This window comes from Carcharhinus amblyrhynchos, chromosome 7 (genome assembly GCF_965287045.1).
Source record: "Carcharhinus amblyrhynchos chromosome 7, sCarAmb.v2.hapA, whole genome shotgun sequence".
NCBI classification, from domain to species: domain Eukaryota; kingdom Metazoa; phylum Chordata; class Chondrichthyes; order Carcharhiniformes; family Carcharhinidae; genus Carcharhinus; species Carcharhinus amblyrhynchos.
Window position 1 is genome coordinate 102820983 of NC_137330.1, and position 23035 is coordinate 102844017.

The following is a 23035-nucleotide window of genomic DNA, read 5'->3' on the forward strand; positions in this document are numbered from 1 at the left end:
GTCCGGGTATGGATCACAGAAAATTGAGACCCCCAGGCAAGAGCTAATTTTTACTCAGTTTGTCAATGACAGCTCAGAAGAATCAAAAGATCTATTTATCAGAATACAAATATACAGCTGTACTCATTATTCTTACACAACTCCTCAGAGTCAAGAATGGCTTATGTCCACACCAGTTCAACACCAATGGCTGATAAATTTAACAAAAGATCAGCAGACTCTGCCACATGGGCACAAAGGTGGTGCTTGTAGGGTTTGTAGGTTTGGACACACTATCCGTTGCCTTAATGAGAAGAGGAAAAGGAATTTGGTGCCTTCCTCAAATTAACCTTCTCTATTTTAATCAGTCATGGGACAGGGATTTCCATGTATTGGCAATGTTTGACCTCCTCAAGGATCCTCTGAAGTCATCCTTAAAACATTTCCACTTTCCTGCCACAGCTGAGCTCCAAATAAAGCAGTCGCTCAGGGGTAGTCTGGAGTCAGGCATATAAACGGCATACACTGCCAAACAGAGCCGGTTCTGCCTTGTGTTGGCTTGGGAGAGGATGCTGCTGTTGGACCATCTTTCTTGTATTTTCCACTTCTTGGGAGCCTTCTTTCAAAGAAGGCAGATAACAAAAAACAAAGAACAAAATCAGCCCGGGAAACAGGCCTTTCGGCCCAACGAGCCCGCGCCATCTCAACACCACCAGTCCCCCTCTCCACCCACGACCCCTGTCTAATGTTTTATGGCCATCCAGATTGAGGGAAACCGATTTAGGGACAATTTATTCCTGCCAATCAGCCTAACAGCACATCTTTGGGGTGTGGGAGGAAACCGGAGCACCCAGAGAAAACCCACGCAAGCACGGGGAGAATGCGCAAACTCCCACAGACACCGGCCCAAATCCACGTGTCTGCACAGCAATCAGCGATAGTCACTGAGTAACAAAAGCTGCCATCACCTCCAGTGCACCAGCTGTGTGACAATCTACTGCAGCAACTAAAAATTAAACTTTAGGTACTTCCAATTCATTGCAGGGCAGTTCCCCATATGGATAGTTGTATATCACACAATACATACTTGAGCACAAAGGACAGAAGAAAAACTTAGTGCGTTTTGATGACTGAAAGAGCTGAGATCAGTAACTTAATTTAGTAATTCATGAGTATTCACCTGCAACCTCCCAATTTGTGGCATAATTAGCTCCTTTACTTTTTATGCTTTTACTAATTGGGGGAAGTAGCCTATATGTTGTAGGTTGAAATCTCTCGCCCAAAATAATATGATGAAAGTCTTCTCTATTTTTGCATCAACAGTGTCCTATGCGATATGAATCTGAGCAGTTGTACTCCAGGTCAGGATTTCTAGGGCAATGTCACTGAGGCAAGCCCAAGGGTTTAAACTAAATTGGCAGGGGTGTGGAAACAAAGATAATATCACAGAGGAATACCAAAGTGCACAGAATACTGGGTTAATAAGGTAGTAGAATAAGGAATAACAAGTAAATAGTTGTAGTAAGGGACAAAGAAATAAAGTCTAAATCAGGGTTACTATGAACATATGAATTTGGCAGAGTAGGCCAGTTGGCCTACTGAGCCTGCTCCACCATTTAATAAGATCATGACTGATCTGATTGTAGCCTCAACTACAAATTCTGCCAATCTGCAATAACCTTTCATTCCCTTGCTAATCAAGAATCTATTGGCCTCTGCCTTAAAGATATTCATGGGCCCCAACTCCACCACTCTCTAGGGAAGAGTTCCAAAGATTCATGACCCTTCTTATTTCTGTCTTAAATCAGAAACTCCACATAGTTAATTTAGCCCCTAAATCTAATCTCTCCTGCATGGGGAACATCTTTTCAGCATCCATCTTGTCAAATCCCGTTAGGATCTTATATGCTTCAACAAGATTGCCTCTCAATCTTCTGAACTCCAATGAATATAGGCTCATCCTGTCCAACCTTTCCTCCTGAGCCCAGCAACTACAGGCCAGTCAGTTTAATTTCAGTGGTGGGAAAACTTGTAGAAACGATAAATTAGGACAAAATTAGTAGTTGTCTCGTATGGATGTGGGTTAATTAAAGAAAGCCAGGATGGATTTCCAATGGGAAAAGAGTGTTTAACTGAGATAACAAAGAGTTGACGAGGGCAATGTATTGGTGCGGTATTGATGTGTGCTTCTAAAGGGCATTTGATACACTGCCACACAACTTGAGCAAAATTATGGAATAAAAGGGACAGTAGCAATGTGGATATGAAATTGGATGGATGTAGGAAAAACGGTATAATAGTTATTAGATGGTATTTGGGTTGGAAGAGGGTGTATGATGAAGTTCTCTGAGGGCATAATTTCAAAGGAAGGATAAACTATGAAGCTGGGCTAGCGCTAAATATAAAAAAGGATAGTACGAGATTTTATAAATATATAAAAAGGAAGAGGCTGGCTAGGGTGAACGTTGGACCCTTAGAGGATTTGGGGGGGGGGCGGCGGCGGGAATGAGGAAATGGCTGAGGGACCTTGGGGTCCTTGTGCATGAGTCGCAAAAACCCAGCTTGCAGGTGCAGCAGGTGGTCAGGAAGGCGAATGGTTTGCTGGCCTTCATAGCGAGGGGGACTGAATATGAAAGTAGGGAGGTCTTGCTGCAACTGTACAGGGCACTGGTGAGGCCGTAGCTGGAGTACTGTGCGCAGTTTTGGTCGCTGCACTTACACAAGGATATTTTGGCCTTGGAGGGAGTGCAGAGGAGGTCCACTACGCTGATACCAGAGTTGAGGGGGTTGAGCTATGAGGAGAGGCTGAATAAACTAGGCTTGTACTCGTTAGAGTTTAGAAGGATGAGGGGAGATCTCATTGAGACGTACAAGATGATGAATGGAATGGATAAGAGAGGTGGAGAGGCGACAAGGGGATTAAGGGTTATGGGGAGAAGGTGGGAAAGTGGAACTGAGCCACTTCAGATCAGCCATGATCTTACTGAATGGAGGGGCAGGCTCGAAGGGCTAGATGGCCTACTCCTGCTCCTATTTCTTATGTTTTTATGTTCAAAGACAATGATAGAAAACTTGGAAGTTTCCATGCGAATTGTGTAGAACTTCAAAAGGACATCGACAAGTTGGTGCAATGGACGGTCAAGTTGCAGACGAAGGTCAATGCTGAGAAATGTGAAGGAACAACATGGAGATACAATATAAAGAGCAAACCTCTAAATGGGGTGCAAGAGTCGAGGGAGTTGGGTGTGTCAGTGCATGAGTCATCGAATGTGGCAGGACAGTACAGTTAATAAGCATACAGGTTATACTGCATTTGCGTAGGGCACTAGAACAAGTTTAACTGGAGATTGGTCCAGCTTCAGAGGCTGCACTCTTAGTATGTGAAGGCACTGAAGTACAGGAAAGAATCACGTAAATCGTGCTAGGATGAGGAATTGTAATAATTATAAAGATAAATTGGAGAGGTAAACACTGTTTTCCTGGAAGAACATCCAGCTGAGAAGTCACGTTATAGAAGTAATCGAAATCATGTGGGGTCTGTACCAAGAAGATTTAGAGTAACTGTTCCCCAGCATGAAAGGATCAAGAATGAGAGGGCTTAGATTTAATGGCAATTTAATGGTAAAAGCAGCAAAGGCAACACAAGATAAAACTTTTTTGGAACTCACTGCCTGAGAGGCAAGTTCAGCTGAAGCATTCCAACGGGAATTAGGACCGTTATCAAAGATAACGGGTTACAGGGAGAATGCAGGACAATTGCACTAAGTGAATTGTTAATTTGGTACAAACACGATGGGCTGAATCTGTACTGTAATAATTCTGTGATTAAGGTCAGTTTAGGAAATGGAAGGAAAGTCCAGTTGCAAGGGATCTAGAGGTTTGGGTTACAGCATATTGCTGGAACCAGATTGCTACACATCTCTGTTTGCCATACCTGACTATGATTGTGTAATAAATAAACTAGTATTCCAGCGCTCAACTGCCAGCAACAACATCCACCCCTTAAGAACGAAAACATTCTTAAATGCCTAGCAGGAAAGTCATTTTTCCCAGCCCCTTCGTCAAAAACACAATGCAACCAGTAACTGAGCATATGTAGAAAAGCAGTCTACGATAGGAGTGGATGATTATTTGGGGTGGGGGTCAAAATGAAGTGAAATTTAAGTATGAATTGCCAAGAAAGTAGACTCCTTAAGAATGGCAAAGTACCTTGTGGGCCATCCGGGTTACCATATTCTTCCCAATTTTTGCGAGACTCCTCATCTGTTAAACTGAAAGACAAGAATTAACTATATTAAAATTCAAAATTTGATGTCAAGTAGTCTAGTAATGTGAAGCTGAAATGCAATTACAGACATGGAAAGTGGCGTAACATTTCAGACAAAGCTGCAAAAATGAAACAACTTATTTATTTAGCAGATTAAACAGAGTAGAATGCCCCAATGTGCTTCACAGGAGCATTAAATCGAACAAAATTTAAATCGCAAGAAGAAACTAAATGGTATGCTGGCCTTCATTGCAAGAGGAACTGAGTACAGGAGCAAGGATGTCCAACTGCAGCCGTACACAGTCTTAATGAGGCCACACCTGGAATATCGTGTGCAGTTTTGGTCTCCTAATCTCAAAGGGTACACTTGCTGTGGAGGGAGTGCAGCATAGGTTCACTAGGCTGATTCCAGAGATAGCAGGATTGTTGTATGAGGAGAGATTGGGTCAATGGGATCCAGGGTTGGACAGACTAAATGCAGGGATGTTGTTTCCTCTGGACAGAGAGTCTAGAAAAGGGATTACTGTCTCAGGGCATAGGGCAGGGCATTTAGGATTGAGGGTAGGAGAAACCTTTTTACTCAGAGGGTGGTGAGCCTGTGGAATTCTCTATCACAGAATGCTATACAGTATTATTTCGGATAATTAGTATTATTTCGGATAATTAGTATTATTTCGGATAATTAGTATTATTTCAAATAATAGATAATACCAATTAATTTTTTGTTTATTAATTACAGGTAGGCTTACATTCACACTGCTATGATGTTACTGTGAAAATCCCTTAGTTGCCACACTCCAGCACCTGTTTGGGTACCGAGGGAGAATTTAGCATGGCCAATTCACCTAACCTGCACATCTTCTGACTGAAGGGGGAAACTGGAGCACTTGGAGGAAACCCCCGCAAACATGCGGTTACAGGGGAAAAAAAAAGCAAGATTAAGCTATTGAGTTGGATGATCGGCCACAATCGTAACGATGGCAGAGCAGGCTCGAAGGGCCAAGTGGCCTCCTCATGTTCCTATCTTCTATGTTTCAATGTTTCTACAACAAGGGAGAACATGTAAACTCCATACAGACAGTGACCCAAGCTGGAAATTGAACCCAGGTCCCTGGCACTGTGAGGCAGCAGTGCTAACCACTGTGCAACTGCGCAGTACACAATCACTAAATATATTTAAGGATATAGATACATTGAGACTCTAGAGAGATGTTAAGGGGTATGGGGAGAGCACAGGATTATAGTGTTGAGTTAGAGGATTAGCCATGATCATACTGACTGACACAGCAAGTTTGAAGGGCCATATGGCCTAGTCCTCCTATTTTCTATATTTCCAAGATTTAGGGAGGTTGACCAAAAGCTTGGCAGATAAAGAAAGAGGATGGAATTATTTATGGGGGATTTCCAAGCTTAGCGCAAACAGCTGAAGGCAGCAATTAAAATTGGGAATACACGAAAGGCCAGAGTTAGAGCGCATAAATGCGAGAGCTGTAGCGCTGTTGAAGGTTATTGTGATAGGAAGGGGTAAAACAACCAAATAACAACCACTTGAGCAGAGAAATAACAAATGTTTAAGGTATAACTCTGATGTGAAGTGCAACTGTTAATTAATTTCCAAGTTTTAATCTTTTGACCCAATGAACACGGGCTACAATTGGTTGCAGTTGCTTTTAGTTAGTACTGCAAATCCAGTACCTTGTACAGAGATTGTTTAAGGTCAACAGAAGTTGAGTATAATAAAACATTTGTTGTTGTATACTAATACAGCAGCAACTGTATACCCATTAAATTACACAGCCACAAGTCTTAAAGGCATACTTCAGTTAAAATTTAACAACATGATCAGACCCAACCAGAGGCCAAAAGCTGCAATAATCTATTAATGTTAATCCAACAGCTAAATAAGGAGGGAAATGCAATGTAATGTACAAATTACTCTGGATTTTCACTGGTAGTAAACATGCTTGGCCCATTAAAGGAGGTACTATTGGTCCATTTACTAGCTTTCATAGAAAAGAAACATGTTTATGGAAGAATGCAATTCCCAAAATGACAAAATCCTAGAACCTCAAAATAAAATTGGGAGATATTCAGCCACCATAGTTGGGAGACCATGGTTAAAACATTATCACCACAGCCAATAAGCAAGTTAATAATATTACAAGTAATGCTAGACATGGTACCCAGTTTAGAAGGTATAGTGAAGAAGTTCACAAGAGGTTAAACATCTTGGGTTAACAGTCAAATGCAAAAAAAATGCAAAATCAATACACAAGGTCCAGGAGTTCAACCACCATTTTGGCAGAGCAGAGCTCTGGTTATCAAATGGAAATAGTAGTTAAGAAGGCGAACCCAAATCTTAGCTCAGCAAGTTGTGAAGCAGAATTCAATAGATCTGATAGGTCATCGATTTCACTGGAGAAAATGACAGAGGATTGTGGTTCGGGGAAAGGGATATATCCAGTCCGGTCTACAAGTGACAACTCGAAAAGAAAAAAAATTACACTCTCTTTTCAGGGATACTAGGGCTGTAAATTAAATGTAGTCTAGCTAGCATTGCCCACAATTCATGAACATATATTTTAAAATTAAGTTGCAGGGGAAAAACTGCAGTTTCCTTTCCTCATCTTGATTCCCATTACTGAAGATGCTAATACTCACGCAGCATAGGCTTTTGCAATCCTCATAAATAGGACTTCATCGCCTCCTTTATCTGGATGATGTTTGAGTGACAACTGTCGATACTGTTTTTTGATTTCTGATACAGATGCTCCCTGAGTTAGGAAGAAGTAAATACATACCAGTTAACTATGTGAAAACGTATTCTCCATTTCTTTTCCAGCCCCAAATAAAATTAAAGAATCAGTCTGGACACAGGTCAACATGCTTTGGAAATGAATTTTGCATTCCATAATTACTGGAAGTACTGCTCATTAACTTGGATCAAAAATTGCAATGCTACAGAGCTGACAATTACATTTTAAAAATTCCTACAATTAAAGTTTGTTGTATTAGTAAAACACTACTACTACTACTACTACTGTTTCATTACATTATGCTAGTCACTATAGAGATGGCACAGATCGTACAAAGCCCATTCCTGAATCTGATGTTAAACCAAGACTGTATCTACTTGTTCAGACAGACATTCCTATGTTCCTAAACATTGAACATCTCATCAATAACTTATCTACGTAGCCTTTATTACAATGAAATATCCTAAGATGCTTCGCAAAGACGCATGGAGATATTAGGTCAGGTGATTAAAAGCTTGGTTAAACAGAGGTTTTAAGCTGAGTCTTAAAGGAAGAAATTGAGATGCTGAGACATGTTGGCAACTGAAGTCACAGCCATCAATAATGCAGCAAGTAAAATTGGAGATGCACAAGAGGCCAGAATTATGACTTGAGCAGCCAAGTTTTGGATGACCTCAAGTTTATGGACAGTAGAATGTGGGAGATCCAACCAAGAACGTTGGAATAAATTGAGTCGAGAGGTAACAAAGGGACTTCAGTAGCAGACAAGTTGAGAAAGGGCAAAATCAGGTGGTATTACGGAAGTAATGTAATGTCACAAGCGACAAGTTTCACAGATTTGCAATAAACTGGCTTCCGTGCCTACATGGCAGTCACTGGCTGCTATTCAAAAAATTAATTTATGCAAAGCACTTTGAGATCTTTCTCCACTGTGACAAGGTGCTACACAAAGCTTTGCTCGCTTCTCAACGCTGCAGTTTTATCAAATCCTAGAAAATAGCATTTATAACAAACCTTCACAGTTTAACTCCACAGAAGTCCAGTATCTTTCCTCTACACATGAACTTCATCCAACCCTTAGTTCCATGCCACCTTATAAATTCCCAGATGAAAATCTGAGCCTATTTCAGTTTACTGAAAAAAATATGCGTCATATACTATACAACCGAAACTTAAGGTTCAACCCTGTATCTGGTTACCCAAACTGCTAAATGTTCTGATGCAGCCAAATTCAGCTGGGTACTGCTGCTAATTAAACTTAGATCACTATCTCAACCCACTTCAAAAGACAATACAACATAAATCCCGAGAATCATTTCCAAGCACCGGTTCAACTTTTTAACCTCACTAGGATTGCCAAAAACATTTAGATTACTTCAGAACATAATTCCTTTTGTGTCCATTTTTAATGATCTTAACATTGTACATTGTTAAAGGAAAAGCTAACCTTAGGTTAGCCCTTATCAAAAGGTACTTGGGTAGTCAGTTTTATATTCAATAGCAATCTAAGTAGCTCTTCTGTAAATCTCTCTATGACAAACTGGCAAGGACTACCAGGGCTGAGAACATGCACTCCAGCACACCCACTAAGCAGATAAAGAATTTGTTGATATTCTCAGATACCAGTCCACAACTACGTATTATGCCACAATAGGTAGGATGTGTTTTCATTAGTAGTTGCCACATATTATGATTCCTTAGCCTTCAATGTGTCTGCCGTCCCCTGGGCAGTCTCTGGGCCTCAGCACATTTTCCACTAGAAGAGAAATCAGACACCAACCTAATTGAACTGAGCTAATGCACTTCCTACTGGGTACCAGTCCCTATCAGATATCTTCCTATTCCTACCACAGTGCAATTGTCCATGTCTTCTAGGCCATAAAATAGTGCACAAGATACAGAACTAGAATGGAAGTTGTGTGTGTGTGTGTGTGTGTGTGTGTGGTGGGGAGGTGGGGGGGGCGGGGCAAGACAGCGAGAGTGTGTAAGTGGAGTAAGGGTTCACAAAAGAAGCCATTGTCATAGGAACATCACATATTACCGATTCCTGGTTGAAAACAAATTTATAGTTACTTACAGGGTCGACTCCAAGCACTTCATATGGATTATATTCTTTCTCTCTGTTTTCTATTATTGAAACTTTGTATAAAAGGCAGCAGAGTAGTATCCATCCGGAAATCAGCCCTATTTTTCTGTTTAAAAAGAAAACAAATAAGTAGAAAATTTGTAAAAATTTGCCTATACTTTCAAATAGCACGGCTGCATTTACTCCAAGTGGCCCCAACGAGGCTTTCTCCATGAACCACTGATGTTGCTCCCACAATCATGTTAGGTAGGGAATTACAAGACTCAAAACCAAATAAACTATGTACATCCAAGTCAGGGTATTATGCAATTTAGAAATTGGGTTGTGATAATATTCCCATGATGTTGCTACTCTTGGTGACAGAGATCTCAGAGGAAGATGATGCTGTTAAAAGTAACCTTGGTGAGTTTCTGCATTGTACCATGCAGGTCATATATAAAACAGAGCCCATGGGCTGACAGTGATGGATATCCAAGTCTCAAGGCTGGGGTATTGATCAAGCAAACTGCACTGACCTAGACGGTGTTGAGATATTGGTGTTGTATTCCCATCCAGACCATGTGAGAACTAACAACAAAAAAAAAGAGACACTAACAGAGTATCAGGAGTTAGATGAATTGAACAGCTGGGCCTCACAGCTAATAATCTCAGGATTACAGCCCAAACTACGTGCAAAATGGCATAGGAACAAGTAGATTAGGAAAGTCAAGAGGTGGCTAGAAGAATGGGATGGAAAGGAAAAACCCAATTTGATGAAGCACCGGCTGTAACTCTGGAATGGGGTTGGGGTGGCACCAGAACGGATTAAACCTAATGGAAGTGATAACCAGGGCTGCAAATAAGACTTTAAACAAAGGAAAAGTCAGCAACGAGAAACTGAAGGAAATAAACATTACATAAATGACCAGATACTGATTAAAATCACAGAGCATGAAGGCAAGTTAAAAACAATACTGTTGGTACAGTAATAGTATTCAAAACAAGATGAATAAATTGGAAGTAATAATTTGTAATGAGGATTGGGGAATAGCGAAGTTGACAAACATGGCTATATAGAGAATAGATCTGGCAACTGATTAGTGCAAGACAGAATACATTTAGAAAGATAAGTTGGGGAGGTAAACTACCTGGAATAGTTAAAGATAACAATGTCAGTAGAGAAAAAAAATGTAATTAGCAGTAATAGATACTGAATACATTTGGAGTTAAAAGTTAAGAGATCCATCAACCTAAAAGGAATATTTAGTAGCCTACTGAACAGTGAAAGGAGATTAGAAGTGGAAATAAATGCAAATCTTCAAGGTGAGTAGCAGCTAAAGGATATTACTTATGGAAAATTTCAAGCAATCCCAGATACACTGGGAGGAGGAAATCAAAGAAGGATTTGCATTTATATAGGAACTCAATTTTAGCCTGTCCCAAAGTGTTTCACAACCACCGTAGTTCCTTTAAAATATTTTAATGTCAGGAACATTAAATGGTGAAAAGTGAAAAAGGGAATTGTGCTTTTACAATACAGGGCTCAACTGATGCCTAAAATGGAGGGATTATTTTGAGTACAGGTTGGACAGGGTAGATCTGTACCAACTTCAGCAAGGCGTTTGATAAGGTCCCCCATGCAAGACTTCTTGAAAAGGTGAGAGGGCATGGGATCCAGAACTGGCTTGCCTGCAGAAGGCACAGTGTGGTTGTGGATAGGTCTTTTCCTGCGTGGAGGTCGGTCATCAGTGGAGTGCCCCAGGGATCTGTTCTAGGACCCTTGCTGTTTGTCATTTTCATAAATGACCTGGATGAGGAAGTGGAGAGATGGGTTAGTAAGTTCGCCGATGACACGAAGGTTAGTGGTGTTGTGAATAGTCTGGAGGGATGTCAGAAGTTGCAGCGAGACAGATACGATGCAAGACTGGGCGGAGGTCTGGCAGACGGACTTCAACGTGGATAAATGTGTAGTCGTCCATTTTGGCAGGTCCAATGGGACGAAGGAGTATAATATCAAGGGTAGGACTCTTAGCAGTGTTGAGGAGCAGAAGGATCTTGGGGTCCGGGTCCAAAGGACTCTTAAATCGGCCTCGCGGGGGGGATGTGGTCAAGAAGGTGTATAGTGTGCTAGCCTTCATTAACCGAGGGATTGAGTTTAGGAGTCAGGAGATAATGCTGCAACTTTATAAGACCCTGATCAGACCCCCCTTGGAGTACCGTGCACAGTTCTGGTTGCCTCACTACAAGAAGGATGTGGAAGCTATTGAGAGAGTGCAGAGGAGATTTACAAGGATGTTGCCTGGATTGGGAGGCATGCGTTACGAAAATAGGTTGAGCGAGCTAGGTCTCTTCTCCCTGGAGAGACGAAGATTGAGAGGCGACCTGAGAGGTTTATAAAATGTTGAGAGGTACAGATAGGGTGGATTCTCGGAGGCTATTTCCCAGGGCTGAAATGGTCGCTACGAGAGGACACGGGTTTAAGGGGCTGGGGAGCAGGTACAAAGGAGATGTTGGGGTAAGTTTTTCACTCAGAGGGTGGTGAGTGAGTGGAATCGGCTGCCGGTGGTGGTAGAGGCGAACTCGCTGGGGTCTTTTAAGAGATTTCTGGGTGAGTACATGGGATTTAATGGGATTGAGAGTTACAGATAGGCCTGGTAGGTATAGATATGATCGGCGCAACATGTGGGCCGAACGGCCTGTTTGTGCTGTAGTGTTCTATGAAATTTAGAAGATTGAAAGGAGTTCTTATTGAAACATGCAAGTATCTGAGGGAACTTGACATTGTGGATGCTGAAAGGATGCTTCCCCTCGTGGGAGAGACTAGATCTAGAGGACAGTATAAAAATAAAGTCAAGGATGAGGAACTTTTTGTTTCCTCGAGGGTGAAACTCTCTTCCCCAGAGAGCAGTGAAAAAGGGTCATTAAATATTTTCAAGGCAACAGTACATTGACACCCTTGTCAATCAAGAATCTAAGGGAACCAGGGGACAGGAAGTAAAGTGGAGAGTTGAGGCCATAATTGAAACAGCCACGATCTTGGTGAACGGCCCACTCCTGCTCTTAATTCATATTTTTAAGTACTTGCAACAGTTGTAACAGAAACAAAAAATGAAACAAGCAAAACTAAAAAAGTTCATCATCCCAGCTCCAGTCAAGGAAGCTAGAAAGAGGATAGCAGAAGCACTATTCAATGGAAGATATGACTGTGTCAGATTTACAGACAACTAATGGAAGATAGAACTCAGATCAGTCAACTTAATATCAGAGATGGGAAAGGTACTGAAATCTGCACTAAATGATAAAAGAATATCTAGAGATGTAAAATATAATAAAACTCTGCATGAAATTTGAAAGTTAACTAACCTGATAAAACCTTTTGTAAAGATAATGGAAAAAGTTGACAAGGGAAACACACATCATGTAATTGGATTTTCAAAAGACTTCAATAAGGGATCACATGGTAGACTGATTTCAACAGATACGTTAAGTCGGGGACAAATAACTGAACAAGTAGAAAATCCGTCAAAAAGAAAACACAGTAGTGGTATAGGGTAGTTATTCAGATTAGAGAAAGGTAGAAAGTGGAACTTTTCAACAGTGGCACCACTGTTATTCATAATTTACACTGATACCCAGTTACACCAGTCAGAATTTGCAGATATGAAACGGAACAAGAATGCAATAGACATTAGAAAAATTACAGACTGGGCAGTTAAATTGCAATTGACCTTGAACATAGATAAATATGGTGAAATGTCCCGATTGGAAAAAAAACTGAATCACAAATAAAATGAAGAACTGGATGGACAAAGTACATGTTGAACAAATCATTAAAAGCTGCTTAGCACTTCAGAAGAGCAACTAAAAATCCTGACAAAGCTCTGGGGTTTGTTTCAAGGTATAAAATTGAGAGATTACAGCCAGCGGGAAATACTGAATGTATTGAATGTTTCTCGAGGGGTTTAGGGGTGGCCCGATGCAGATTTTCAAAATTGAGTTGATCCCGCAGGATAGATGCGGGAAAATCCAGATGAATATGAAAAAAGGAAATAGAAAGATAATCTAAAACGGGGAGAGGAGTTGGATGGAATGGAAGGAGACTCATGGATCAAAAGCAGCTGTCGAGGCCAATGTGCTGTATATTCTATATATCTGGCCAAAGAGAAGCATTACTTTGAAATGGAAAAATATTCCAAGAAAACACTAACAGTTTGATTTTGGCAGTGAATAAATTATTAGAATAAATTCTGAGGGGCAGGATAAACTTGTCACCTAGAAAGGAATGGATTGCTCCTGTCAATGGTTTTGAGACATGGCCATCTCTCACTTATTTAACCAAATTTCTTAAGTAACAAGGAGAATTGGTAAGGGTAGATGTTGCTTGCATTATTTTAGTGAGGCATTCGATAGGGTTCCACATGGAAGGCTGGTCAGAAAAATAAAAGCCTTGGGACATGGGGGAATGTAACAAGCTGAATTCAAAATTGGCTCAGTGAAAGGAGCGGAGCAACGATTGATGGATGTTTGTGTGACTGGAAAGTAGTTTCCAGAGGGTTTAGTGTTACGTCCCTAGCTTTTGTTGAATATATTGGTGCTTTGGACATTAACACAATGGCCTAATGGTATTATCACTAGATTAATCCAGGAACTCAGCTAGTGTTATGGGGTCCCGGGTTCAAATACTACCAGAGCAGATGGTGGAATTTGAATTAAATTAAAATAATTTTGAATTAAGAATCTAATGATAACCATTAAACAACTGACAATTGTTGGAAAAACCCATCTGGTTCACTAATGTCCTTCAGGGAAGGACATCTCTACCTGAACTGGCCATGTGATTCCACAACCTCAACAATGTGGTTGATTCTCAACTGCCCTCTGAAATGGTCTAGCAAGCCACTCAGCTCAAGACCACCTTTTACTTTTCTCTTTACATAGGCGACACTGGTTAAGCCAGCATTTTTATTCTCTTTGATGTAGTGATGAGCTGTCTTCTTGAACCACTGCAGTCCATGTGGTGTAGTTATACCCAGAGTTCTGTTAGGGAGGGTGTTCCAGGATTTTGACCTTGCAAATGGCTATATAGTTCCAAATCAGGGAGGCTTGGAGGGGAACCTGTAGGTCATGGCATCCCTGTGCATCTCCTGCCTTTGTCCTTCTAGGTTAGAGGTCGCAAGCTTGGAAGATGCTGTGGAAGAAGTATTGATGAATCGCTGCAGCACATTCTACAAATGGTACACACTGCTACATCGTGTGTCGGTTGTGGAGGGAGTGAATATTGAAGATGATAGATGGGGCCAATCAAATGGGCTGCTTTGTGCTGTATAATGCCGTGCTTGGACTACTGTTGGAAATACACTCAAACCAGACAACTGGAATGCATTCAATCACAATTCTCAATTGTGTCTTGCAAATGCTTGGAGTCAGATGGTAAGCTATTCTTCAAACAATTCCCAGCTTCAGACCTACTCTTGTTGCTACAGTATTTATATGGCTGTTCCTGTTCAGTTTCTGATCAATAGTAACCCCCTGGATGTTGATGGCAATAAGCTGGAGTGATCATGATACAGTGCAGGTCATCACCTCCAAAGGCCAATTGTCAAAAGTGGTGATTAGGGTGACATATGTTTCAGAAAGGTCTAGTTAAGTTTAGGGATGCAACAATTGTGGAACATGCAGGAAAAAAACAATTGGAGATGGACAATAAAAATGCTGATCTAGCCAGCACTGCCTACGTTCCATGAAAAATAAAAAGGTGGGGGTGGTGAGCCACCGCCTTAAAACTCTGCAGTGCATTGTTTTATCCCATTCTGGATGGCATTCTGCAATGGTAATGCCATTGGATGTGAACAACGCCGTTGTTTAAGAAGGGTGGCAGGCAAAAGGCAGGGAATTATAGGCCGGTTAGTTTAATGTCTGTTGTAGGTAAAATGTTAGAATCCATGATCAAGGAGAAAATAGTGAGGCATCTTGAAGAGAATTGTTTGATAGAGCAGACGCAGCACGGTTTCGTTAAGGGGAAGTCGTGTCTGACAAATTTATTGGAGTTCTATGAGGATGTGTCTAGGGCAGTGGATAGAGGAGAGCCAGTGGATGTGGTCTTTCTTGATTTTCAGAAAGCGTTTGATAAGGTACCGCACAAGAGGTTATTACAGAAGGTCGGGGGCATGGAGTTGGGGGGTAGGGTGTTAGCGTGGATAGAGGATTGGCTGTCAAATAGGAGGCAGAGTGTGGGGGTCAATGGTGCTATTCGGATTGGCGGTTGGTGACTAGTGGAGTGCCCCAGGGGTCGGTGCTGGGGCCTCAGCTATTTACCATTTGTATAGATGATCTGGAGGAGGGAACCGAGTGTATGGTGTCAAAATTTGCTGATGACACCAAGATTGGTGGAACGGCAAATTGTGCGGAGGGTGTGGAGAGTCTGCAGAAGGATCTAGATAGGCTGGGCGAATGGGCCAGGAACTGGCAAATGGAATTTAATGTTGGCAAATGTGAGGTTGTCCACTTTGGTAGGAATAATGGTAGGAAGGACTATTACTTACATGGCGAAAAACTGCAGCATGCGACAGTGCAGAGAGACCTCGGGGTCCTTGTGCATGAGTCACAAAAACCCAGCCTGCAGGTGCAGCAGGTGGTCAGGAAGGCGAATGGGATGCTGGCCTTCATAGCGAAGGGGATTGAATATAAAAGTAGGGAGGTCTTGCTGCAGCTGTATGGGGCACTGGTGAGGCCGCAGCTGGAGTACTGCGTGCAGTTTTGGTCGCCGCACTTACGCAAGGATATTTTGGCCTTGGAGGGAGTGCAGAGGAGGTTTACTAGGCTGATACCGGAGTTGAGGACGTTGAGCTATGAGGAGAGGCTGAATAAACTAGGCTTGTACTCGTTAGAGTTTCGAAGAATGAGGGTAGATCTCATCGAGACATATAAGACGATGAATGGGATGGATAGGATAGAGGTGGAGAGGCTCTTCCCGCTCAGAAAGGACAGTAGGACTAGAGGGCACAGCTTCAAGATAAGGGGGGGCGGTTTAGAACAGAGTTGAGGAGGAACTTCTTCACTCAAAGGGTGGTGAATCTCTGGAATTCTCCACCGTTGAAGTGGTGGAGGCTGCCTCACTCAATATTTTTAAGACGTGGGTTGATAGGTTTTTGATAGGCAAGGGAATTAAGGGTTATGGGGAGAGGGCAGGAATGTGGAGCTGAGACACGACAGATCAGCCATGATCTTATTGAATGGCGGGGCAGGCTCGAGGGGCTAGATGGCCTACTCCTGCTCCTATTTCTTACGTTCTTATGAAAGAGATAGTTGGATTCTCTCTTGGAGATGGTCATTCCCTGGCTTGACTGTTACTTGCCACTTTTGAGTCCAAGCCTTGCCAGGTCGTGCTGCACATGGTCACAGACTATCCGAGATGTCACGAATGGTGTTGAACTGTGCACAAGCATGAGCGAACATCCTCATTTCTCACCTTGACATAAGAACCAGGAGAAGTAATTCAGCCACTCGAGCCTGCCATTCAAGATGATGGCTGATCTCATCCCAGCTTCATCTCCACCTTCCTAGTGGCTCCTCATAACCCTTCATTCCCCTAACTAAAAATCTATCTCTTCCTGAAATGTGTTCAGTGTTCACCACACTGAGATAGAGAATTTCACAGATTCACAAGTGAAGTAATTCCTCATTTCAGTTTTGAATCTGCCACCCCTTAACCTAAAACTACAGCCTCTCATTCTAGAATGTCTAGCAAGGGAAACAACTACTCTACATCTACCATCAATCCCCTTTGGCATCTTATGTACCTCAAGATCTCCTCTCATCCTTCTAAACTCCAGAGAATACAAGCCCAAACTGTTCACTCTCTCTTCATAAGACAAGTCCTTCATCAATCCTGGAATCAATCTAGTGAACCTTCATATAACATCCTCCAATACATTTACATCCTTCCTCAAGTAAAGGGGTTAAAATGGTTTCATCAATGCTCTATACAATTAGGACAGCATTTCTTGACTTTTATTCTAAATTTGTGATTCATGCATGAGGACACCCAGATCCCTTTGTGCCAAAGCATTTTTAAGTTTCCCTCCATTTAGATAAGCCTTTTAATTCCTCTGATCGAGTAACCTCACATTTATCCGTGTCAAATTCCAACTGTCATAATTTTGCCTAACCTATCTGCATCCATTTGTAAATTTATTTCCTCATCACAACTTGCTTTGATTTGCTAACCATTTCAGTGTCATTTGCAAATTAGACTGTTATACATTCTATCCCTGCATCTAGAATTTAGCATCTCAGTGCAGGAGGCGGCCATTTGGCCCAGCAAGTCTGCACCGATCACAATCCCACTCCAGCCCTATCCCCATATTAAGTCATTACTATAGACTGTTATTAGTTGAGGCTCATACAAGATGCACAGGTTAGATTGATTGGCCATGCTAAATTATCCCTTAATATCCCAACTTGTGTGGGTTAGCAGGATAAATATGTGGAGCTACAGGTTATATCCTTGGTAAAATGTTCTGTCAGAGAGTTGCTGCGGAATTGATGCGCCAAATAACCTCCTTCCGTAATGTAGGTATTCTATGATGCTACGAAAGCTGAACTCTTGTGACACACTAGTTACAGCTTACTAACCAGAAAAAGACCCATTTATCCCCACTCTACTTTGGGTTAGCCAATCCTCTATCCAAGCAAATATATTACCCTTTGTCAAAGCTTTGACAGAGAGTCATCCGGACTCGAAACGTCAGCTCTTTTGCCTCCTTACAGATGCTACCCGACTTGCTGAGATTTTCCAGCATTTTCTCTTTTGGTTTCAGATTCCAACATCCACAGTGATTTGCTTTTATCTAATATTACCTGTAATCCCATGGGATTTTTAAATTCTTTTATGGGATGACTGTCGCTGGCATAGACCAACATTTGCTGCTCATCCTTAACTGCCCTCCAGAGGTGTAGTGAGCTGCTTTCTTGAACCGCTGCAGCCCCGAGGTGTTGGTGCACCCACAGTGCTCTTGGGGAGGGAATGCCAGGATTTTGGCCCAACATAGTGAAGATAGTGGTGATAGAATTCTAATACTGAGAGTGACTTGGAGGGCACCTTCCAGGTAGTGGTTTTTCCACATGTCTGCTACTCTCGTCCTTCTAGATGGATGGTGTTTGGAAGGTGTTGCTTAAGGCGCCTTGGAGTTCCTGCAGTGCATTTTGTAGATCATACACATGACTGTCACTGTTCAGTGGTGAATGTTTGTGTAAGAGGCAGCAATCGGCGATGCTGTGTCTCGGAAGGTGTCAAGCTTCTTGGGTGTAGTTGGAGCTACACTCATCAGGCAAGTGGAGATTATTCCATTACACTCCTGACTTGTGCTTTATAAATAATGGATAAGCTTTGGGAGACAGGAGGCGAGCTATTCACTGCAAGATTTGACTGCTCTGGTAGCTACAGTATTATAGAACTAGTCCAGTTCAGTTTCTGGTCAATGATAACCCCCAGGATGCTGATAGTGGGGGATTCAGCAGTGGTAACACCATTGAATGTCAAGGGGCAATGGTTAGATTCTCTCGCTGGAGATGGCATTGCCCAGCACTTAAATGGGGTGAATGTTACTTATCACTTGTTAGTCCAAGTTTAGATCTTATCCCAGTCTTACTGTATTTGGACGTGCTTCAGTATGAGTCATCGCAGATGACACTGAACATCGTGCAATCGACAAACATCCCACTTCCGACCTAACAATGAAGCAGCTGAAGATGATGTACATCACATCTACAGGAGCCCCATTATCCACATTGCTTGTTACATCTTCAAAGAACTCCAGTAAGTTAGTAAAACACAATTTACCCTTCATAAAGCCATGCTGATTCTGAAGGATTACATTTTGACTTTCCAAGTGTCCTGTTACTATTTCCTTAATAATGAATTTCAACAGCTTCCCAATGGCAGAAGTTGAACTAACTGGTCTACAGTTTCATACTTTATGCCTTCCTCCCTCTGAAAAGAGGCGCCATATTAGCCTTTTTTCAATCCACTGGAACTTTTCCAGAATCCAGGGACTTTTGGAATATTGTCACAATAGATCCATTATTTCTAAATGCCACTTTCATTAGGACCTTAAAATGTAGGTGATCAAGCCCTGGGGCCTTGTCTGCTTTAATCCCAATAGCTTGCTCAGTACTTTCACCTAGTGACGGCAGTTGTTTTTAAGTTCCTCCTTTTACCTATTACGAGAATCTATGGTTCTGGTGTGGAAATGAGAAAATCAGTTGGACTGGGGTAAACACAGCAAAAAGTCTCAACACCAGGTTAAAGTCCAACAGGTTTATCTGGTAGCAAAAGCCACTAGTTTTCGGAGCGCTGCTCCTTCGTCAGGCAAGTGCGAGTTCTGTTCACGAGCTCGTTCTGGTGTTTACCACATTGGAAACCAAGGCTCAAAACTGAAGTAGTGTAGGGACCAACACTGATTTTAGCTACTCGCTTCTTTTATATATACTTAAACAACCTTTTGCAATAATTTTTTTTTGCTTTTTTTCGTAACCATATGTTGGTCTTTAGTTTCCCAATTCTCCAGCCTGCCACTGACCTCTGCAATACAGCATACCTTAGGTTTCATTTTTAAGTAATATTTAACCTCCTTGCTTACCACAGATGCATATTCCTCCATTTACAGTATTTGTTTCTCTCTGGAATATATCTTAGTTGGGAGGAATTGAATCTCTCCTTAAATATCTGCTACTGTTCATCAACTTTCTTCCCTTGTAGCCTTTCTGCTCAGTCCACTAACGCCAAATCTGTCCCCACGTATCTGGTTTAACACCAGAATATCAGTTTGGGATTTGTTTATTGGCCAGAAACTAATTTAAAATTCAAGCATTCACTGATCACTCTTCCCTCGAGGACCCTTTACTACAAGATCACTAATTAATTAATCCCATCTCATTACACAATACGTAATCCAAAACAGCCTGCTCCCTGGTTGGTTCGACAACATCTTATCCCAAGAAACAATCTCTAATACACTCAATGAACTCTCCCTTTAGGCTATTCTTGCCAATTTGATTAATTCAGTCTTTATGCATATTAAAATCACTGATGATTACCATAACATTCTTACAAGCCCCTGGGTTATGCCATGTCCTTTGAAACTATTATTAGGGCACCTATAGATTACTCCCATCAGGGATTTCTTATTCCTACCCAGACTGATGCTACATTTATATCTCCAGTTTCTCACAACAGCACTGATCCTTTCCTTCATTAATAAAGCTACACCACTCCTTTTCCTTCTGAAACACCAAGTACCCTTGGATATTCAACTCCCAGACCTTGTCTCCTTACAACCATCTTGTTGTCTCTACTTGCACTGTTAACTCACTCCATTTTATTCCAAATACTACACACCTGATACAAAGCCAGTATATTCGATTATTAACTTTGCAGTTTTGGTCACTAATTACAGGAAGGATATTAATAAGGTTGAAAGAGTGCAGAGAAGGTTTACAAGGATGTTGCCAGGACTTGAGAAACTGAGTTACAGAGAAAGGTTGAATAGGTTAGGACTTTATTCCCTGGAGGGTAGAAGAATGAGGGGAGATTTGATAGAGGTGCATAAAATTATGACGGGTATAGATAGAGTAAATGCAAGCAGGCTTTTTCCACTGAGGCTAGGGGAGAAAAAAAACTAGAGGACATGTGTTAAGGGTGAAAAGTTGAGAGAGAATATTGGGGGCGGGGGGTTCTTCACACAGAGTGGTGGGAGTGTGGAATAAGCTGCCAGACGAAGTGGTGAAAGCGCGCTCACTTTTAACGTTTAAGAAAAACTTGGACAGGTACATGGATGAGAGCGGTGTGGAGGGATATGGTCCAGGTGCAGGTCAGTGGGACTAGGCAATAAAATGATTTGGCACGGCCAAGAAGAGCCAAAAGGCCTGTTTCAGTATTGTAATGTTCTACGTACGATTGTAAGATACACACGCTCTGTCTCATCTGTTCATTATCTGGTAATAATTAGCCTCATCATTAACATAATCGATATTATGGGCTGTCACTATCCTCACTGCTGGCGTTCAGCTCTTTTGACCAGGTTTGGTCTAAAGCTGTAATGAAGTCAGACACTGATTGGCCCTGGTGGAACTGAGCATCAGTGAGCTGGTATTGCTGAATAAGTGCTGACTGACACCACTGTCATATTGCTGATGATCAAAAGTAAAATTATGGAGTGGGAATTGGCCAGGTTGGGTTGGATTGGATTTGTTCTGCATTTTGTCAACAGGACATACCTAGGCAGTCTTCCATATTGCCAGGCAGATGCCAGCATTGTAGCTGCCCTGGAACAACTTGGTTAAGGGCACAGTTAATTCTGGAACAGAAGTCTTCAGTACCATTGCTGGAACGTTCAGGGCCCATAGCCTTTGCAATGTCCAGTGCCATGGGGAGGTGACAGCTTATCCCTATCCTAGGGAATTATCACTCGCCTATTAATCCAAAAACTCAGCTAATGTTCAGGGGATCTGGGTTCAAATTCCACTACGGTAGTTGGTGGGATTTGAATTCAATAAAAAATGTCTGGAATTAAGAATCTACTGATGACCATGAAACCAGTGTCAATTGTTGGAAAAACCTACCTGCTTCATTACTATCCTTTAGGGAAGGAAATCTGTTTTCATTACTTGGTCTGGCCTAAATGTGACTCCGGAGCCAAAGCAATGTGGTTGATTCTCAACTGCCCTCTGAATAAGGGCAACTAGGGATGGGTGATAAACGCTGGCCCAGCCAGCAACACCCATGTACCGTAACTGATTTTTAAAAAACAAAATCAATTTTTTTTGATATCATGGGGAGTGAATGAAATTGGTGGAAGACTGGCATGTGATGCTGGGGATCTCAGGAGGAGCCTAAGGTGGATCATCCACTAGGCACTTCAGGTTGAAGATTATTTCAAATGCTTCAGCCTTGTTTTTGCATTGAAGTGCTAAGCTTCCCCATCATTGAGGGTGTCAAGCCTCCTCCTCCAAATTTTTTTTTTTAATTGTCCACTATCATTCATGACTGGATGTGGCAGGGCTTGGATCTGATCAATTGCCTGAGGGATCACTTAGCTCTGTCTACTGCACATGCTGTTTTGTGTCCATGCAGTCCTTTATCGGAGCTTCACCAGGTTGACAAATTTTAGGTATGCCTCATGCTGCTCCTAGCATGCCCTCCTGCATTCTTCATTGAACCAGGTTTAATCCCTGTGCTAATGGTAGATTGGAGAACATGGCAAGCCATGATGTTACTGATAGCATTTGTATACAATACTACTGCTACCCCACAGCATTTTATAGGTGTCCAGTTTTGAGTTGCAAGACCTATTTGACATCTATCCCATTTAGCATAGTGCTAGTGTTACATGATGGAAGGCATCCTCAATGTGAAGACAAGGATTGCAATGGTCACTCCAAACAATATTTTCGTTAACAGATGCATCTGCAGCATGTAAATTGGGAAGGACGAGGGCAAGCAAGTTTTTTCCTCTTTTTGGTTCTCTTGTAACCTGCTGTGGACCCAGCCTAGCAGCTACATCCTTGAGAACTTGACCACCTCGGTCTGCAATGGTGCTACCAAACCACTCCTGGTGATGAATGTTGAAGTCCATCACCCTGGTTCCATTCTTGCCTTAATCACCTTTCGTATTTCCTTCTAGTGGTGTTCAAAATGGAGGAATACTGATTGGAATTCCAGAGGCAAGAGGGGGGTGACAGCCCTTGACATTAAGGAGCCCTAGCAAAACTGGAGTCAATCGGATTCAGGGAGAATACTATCCTGTTAGAGTCATACCTAGCATAAAGGACGATGGTTGTGGTTGTTGGAGGTCAATCATCTCAGTCGGGTGCTTGGATTTCTCCTCAGAGTCCTCCCCCAGACAGTCAACACATCGAAGGACTGGGAAGACTTTTGCCTATCAGAAGGGTAGGCTGCTGCTTATCTTG

At 42.0% G+C, this 23035-nt stretch overlaps 1 protein-coding gene across 1 annotated transcript in view; it reads right to left on the bottom strand.

Moving 5' to 3' along the window:
- The window catches only part of sec63 (SEC63 homolog, protein translocation regulator), an 80427-nt gene that overhangs the window by 34496 nt on the left and 22896 nt on the right, over window positions 1-23035 (bottom strand). Inside the window, exons 3-5 of the mRNA XM_080192860.1 lie at window positions 9080-9194; window positions 6908-7020; window positions 4189-4250 (exon numbers count right to left, since the gene is read on the bottom strand). Of these exons, the coding sequence (XP_080048986.1) occupies window positions 4189-4250; window positions 6908-7020; window positions 9080-9194 (290 nt within the window). The remainder of the gene's footprint in view (window positions 1-4188; window positions 4251-6907; window positions 7021-9079; window positions 9195-23035) is intronic.